The sequence below is a fragment of the Rhinopithecus bieti genome, unplaced genomic scaffold, assembly GCF_001698545.2.
Source record: "Rhinopithecus bieti isolate Rb0 unplaced genomic scaffold, ASM169854v2 scaffold_33648, whole genome shotgun sequence".
Taxonomy (NCBI): Eukaryota; Metazoa; Chordata; class Mammalia; order Primates; family Cercopithecidae; genus Rhinopithecus; species Rhinopithecus bieti.
In genome coordinates, this window is record NW_016814193.1 from 5168 (window position 1) to 8575 (window position 3408).

At 39.8% G+C, this 3408-nt stretch overlaps 1 protein-coding gene across 1 annotated transcript; it reads left to right on the top strand.

The window, feature by feature from the left end:
- The first annotated feature begins 6 nt into the window (after positions 1-6).
- Positions 7-2653, top strand: LOC108513987 (glutamate dehydrogenase 1, mitochondrial-like). Its single transcript, XM_017849982.1, has 3 exons — positions 7-308; positions 1196-1319; positions 2406-2653. The coding sequence occupies exons 1-3, from the start codon at positions 207-209 to the stop codon at positions 2636-2638; spliced, it is 459 nt and encodes a 152-aa protein (XP_017705471.1). The 5' UTR covers positions 7-206; the 3' UTR covers positions 2639-2653.
- Positions 2654-3408: the final 755 nt, after the last annotated feature.

The window sequence follows — 3408 nt, forward strand, 5'->3', positions numbered from 1 at the left end:
AAACGCATCTGCCTGACACTCCTATAAAAAAATTTAAAAACCTAGATAAATAGAAAAGTAAAAGGTAGTTTTATATACTTTGCAGAGCAAAATAACCTCTATTTAATTTTAACTGAAGCTGTACTTCTCCCCACAGGCCCTTGTTCATATATGCACATCTCTTGCCCTCAGTGGAGGGGATTTGATGGTGTTGTTGGCATTTCTCTATGTTCCTGACTCTCTTGCAGATCATTGCTGAAGGTGCCAATGGGCCAACAACTCCAGAAGCGGACAAGATCTTCCTGGAGAGAAACATTATGGTTATTCCAGTAGGTCATCTATGTTGATTAGGCTTTATATGTACTTAGAATCATAATTGTCTTTTGCAAGGAATTTGGAGGAAGAGAGGAATTATTAGTCTCCCAAGCTCTAGTGAATTCATCTTTATTTCACTTTTGAGAAAATATAGTAGAAGCATGGTTAATTCTAAGCCTGTCACTTTTCACTGTGATCTAAATATTTATTCCAATTTCACGGTCTTTACTGAATGTCTTTAACTTTCTAAGAGTCTGATTATAGAAATGTGTGCTGTGTTAGAAACACTATTCTAACTTAAGTTCTAAGATTTTCTGTATGATTCCTAACCTTATGCATTTCAAGTGCCCCTTCTGGCTTTACTCAGAAAACTAATATGAGGCACACATGCTCAGGTTTTTTGGCAGGTAAGCGTGAGTCTACACCAAAAAGTTATTAGAAATTAGTGTGGGCTTGGAATGCATTTTAAAGAACCCCCTTTGCTGAAAGTTACGCAAGACATTTAATGTAACTGAAATGGGCTACCCTTAGGTAATAGGAGAAAGAATCCTGTCTGCTGAGAGGCCCTGTGGACGGTCCATTCCAGTTGTTTGGTGGGCAAGCCATTTAGTCTGAAAACTTCTGGTAGAGAAGAGGCTCTAACCAAAGACTATTAACATTCATTGATTAATAAGCCAAAAAATGATTTTTTTCCCCCAAATAGAAAAAGCATTAGATGGAATTGGGTGGGGTGGGGAGGTGTGTTAAATTAAGTGTGAAATTCCTGATACTAGCTAAAATATATTTGTGATAGTTGAAGTTCAGTCTACCTTGGTATTGAAATTAAGGTCTTAGGTTCATTTTAAGCTTTTACTAAAACCATCAACTTCTAATTTCTTTGGTGTCTTATTTTTGTGTATAGGATCTCGACTTGAATGCTGGAGGAGTGACAGTATCTTACTTTGAGTGGCTGAAGAATCTAAGTCATGTCAGCTATGGCCATTTGACCTTCAAATATGAAAGGGATTCTAACTACCACTTGCTCAGTGAGTGTCGATAATCTTGTTCACCAAAACTCATCTTTTGAGCCAGCTAAAAGGCTGTAAAAAGGTCCACTTAAGAGAACTTATCCCTTTGGGAAAGAATTGAGTCTCAGAAAAGAAAATAATATTTTGTCTCATGAAACTCAGACTAAAATGCGCAGTGTTTTCTGGATATTAACTCTCCCATATACTTATATCCAGATTTTTATTCTGTGATGTAATATTCACAGAATATAATTTACTTTTTTTTTTCTTTCGTTAAGAGGGAGTCTCGCTCTGTCACCCAGGCTGGATTGCAGTGGCGCGAACTCGGCTTACTGCAGCCTCCACCTCCCAGGTTCAAGCAATTCTCCTGCCTCACCCTCCCAAGTAGCTGGGATTACAGGCACTCGCCGCCATGTCCGGCTAATTTTTGTATTTTTAGTAGAGACAGGGTGTCACCATGTTGGCCAGGATAGCCTTGATCTCCTGACCTCGTGATCTGCCTGCCTCAGCCTCCCAAAGTGCTGGGATTACAGGCGTGAGCCACCATGCCCAGCCAATAATATTTATTTAAGTGTGATTTTAACACCCCACTGTCAATACTCATTTCTGTCTCTGGTTGCTCTTAGTAAAGGCCTATCTAGTGTCAAGAATTGTTTTTGAGACTCCTGATGAGAATACTTGTTTTTCTTTGACTAGAGTAAGCTCCACAGTTAAGAGTAGAATTTCTCATCAAGCTGAAATGAGACCAAGACCTCCTGCTGAGCTTCTCTCCTCAGCCCACTGTGAGAATCTGGGTGAAGTGTTCCGTCTGTTTCCTTTTCTTTTTCCCCCAGCATTTTCTTTTTAATAGAGCCAAGGAAAACCCTGGTAATGGGTGTTATGGAAACACAGCAGTGACCTAAATCCACATTTATGTAGGAAATTGGCGATGTGTTTTATTCCTTCTTGACTGAGTTTTAAATGATTGACCCTTTTATGTCTTTAAAACTCTGTATAAGTTTTTGGGTTACGGTTATAGTTTGGGACTACTTTTGATTCTACTTTTTTTTTTTTTTTTTTCTGTTAGCAATATCTTGATCTCTTGTTTTTTTGTTTTTTCTATAGTGTCTGTTCAAGAGAGTTTAGAAAGAAAATTTGGAAAGCATGGTGGAACTATTCCCATTGTACCCACGGCAGAGTTCCAAGACAGGATATCGGTGAGTGTGCTCACCCCACAGTTGTACCACACCATGTATGTGGTGAAACAGTTGTACCTTTATTCTAGTGACAGTGCAGATCGGTGCAGCTCTTTGGAAAATGTGAAGTTATTAATGTGTTCCTGCCCTTTGGTGCTATGATAATCTCCCCTCTGGGAATTTATCCTAAGAAAATAATTCAAAAGAGGAGGAACCACTCCATGCACGGTGATGTTACTGAAACTATGTATAGGCCGGGCACGGTGGCTCACGCCTCTAATCCCAGCACTTTGGGAGGCCAAGGCGGGCGGATCACCTGAGGTCAGGAGTTCAAGACCAGCCTGGCCAACATGGCGAAACTCTGTCTTTACTAAAATACAAAAAATTAGCCGGCCATGGTGGCGTGCTTGTAGTCCCAGCTACTTGGGAGGCTGAGGCAGGAGAATTGCTTGAACCTGGTAGGCAGAGGTTGCAATGAGCCAAGATCGTGCCACTGCACTCCAGACTGGGCAACAACAGCGAAACTCCATCTCAAAAGAAAAAAAAGAAACAGTGTAGACAGTTTTAAATTTGGTTTTATTTAAAGTTCAAGGGCAGGGAAATGACTGAGTTATATCTTATAATACATCTTAGGAAATACTCAGTCATAGTTTAAGAATATATTACAATGGCTAAGTTATCATATATCTTCTTATGAAATATTCAGTGATAGAAAACCGTTCTGAGACTGTATTGCAACATGGGAAAAGTTAAAGGTTTTGTTTTAAAGAAAGAAAAAATGCTTTAGCCATTCTAGGTACTAACTGTTCCCCTCAGTAAGCCTTCCTTTTTCCTACAGTGATGTCTTTGTTCTGGTCCTTCCATCTGGAATACACCAATCCCTTCCCTGCCTAAGTGTCACTGCAGTTCTGTGGCTGTCTCTGAAAGTCTCC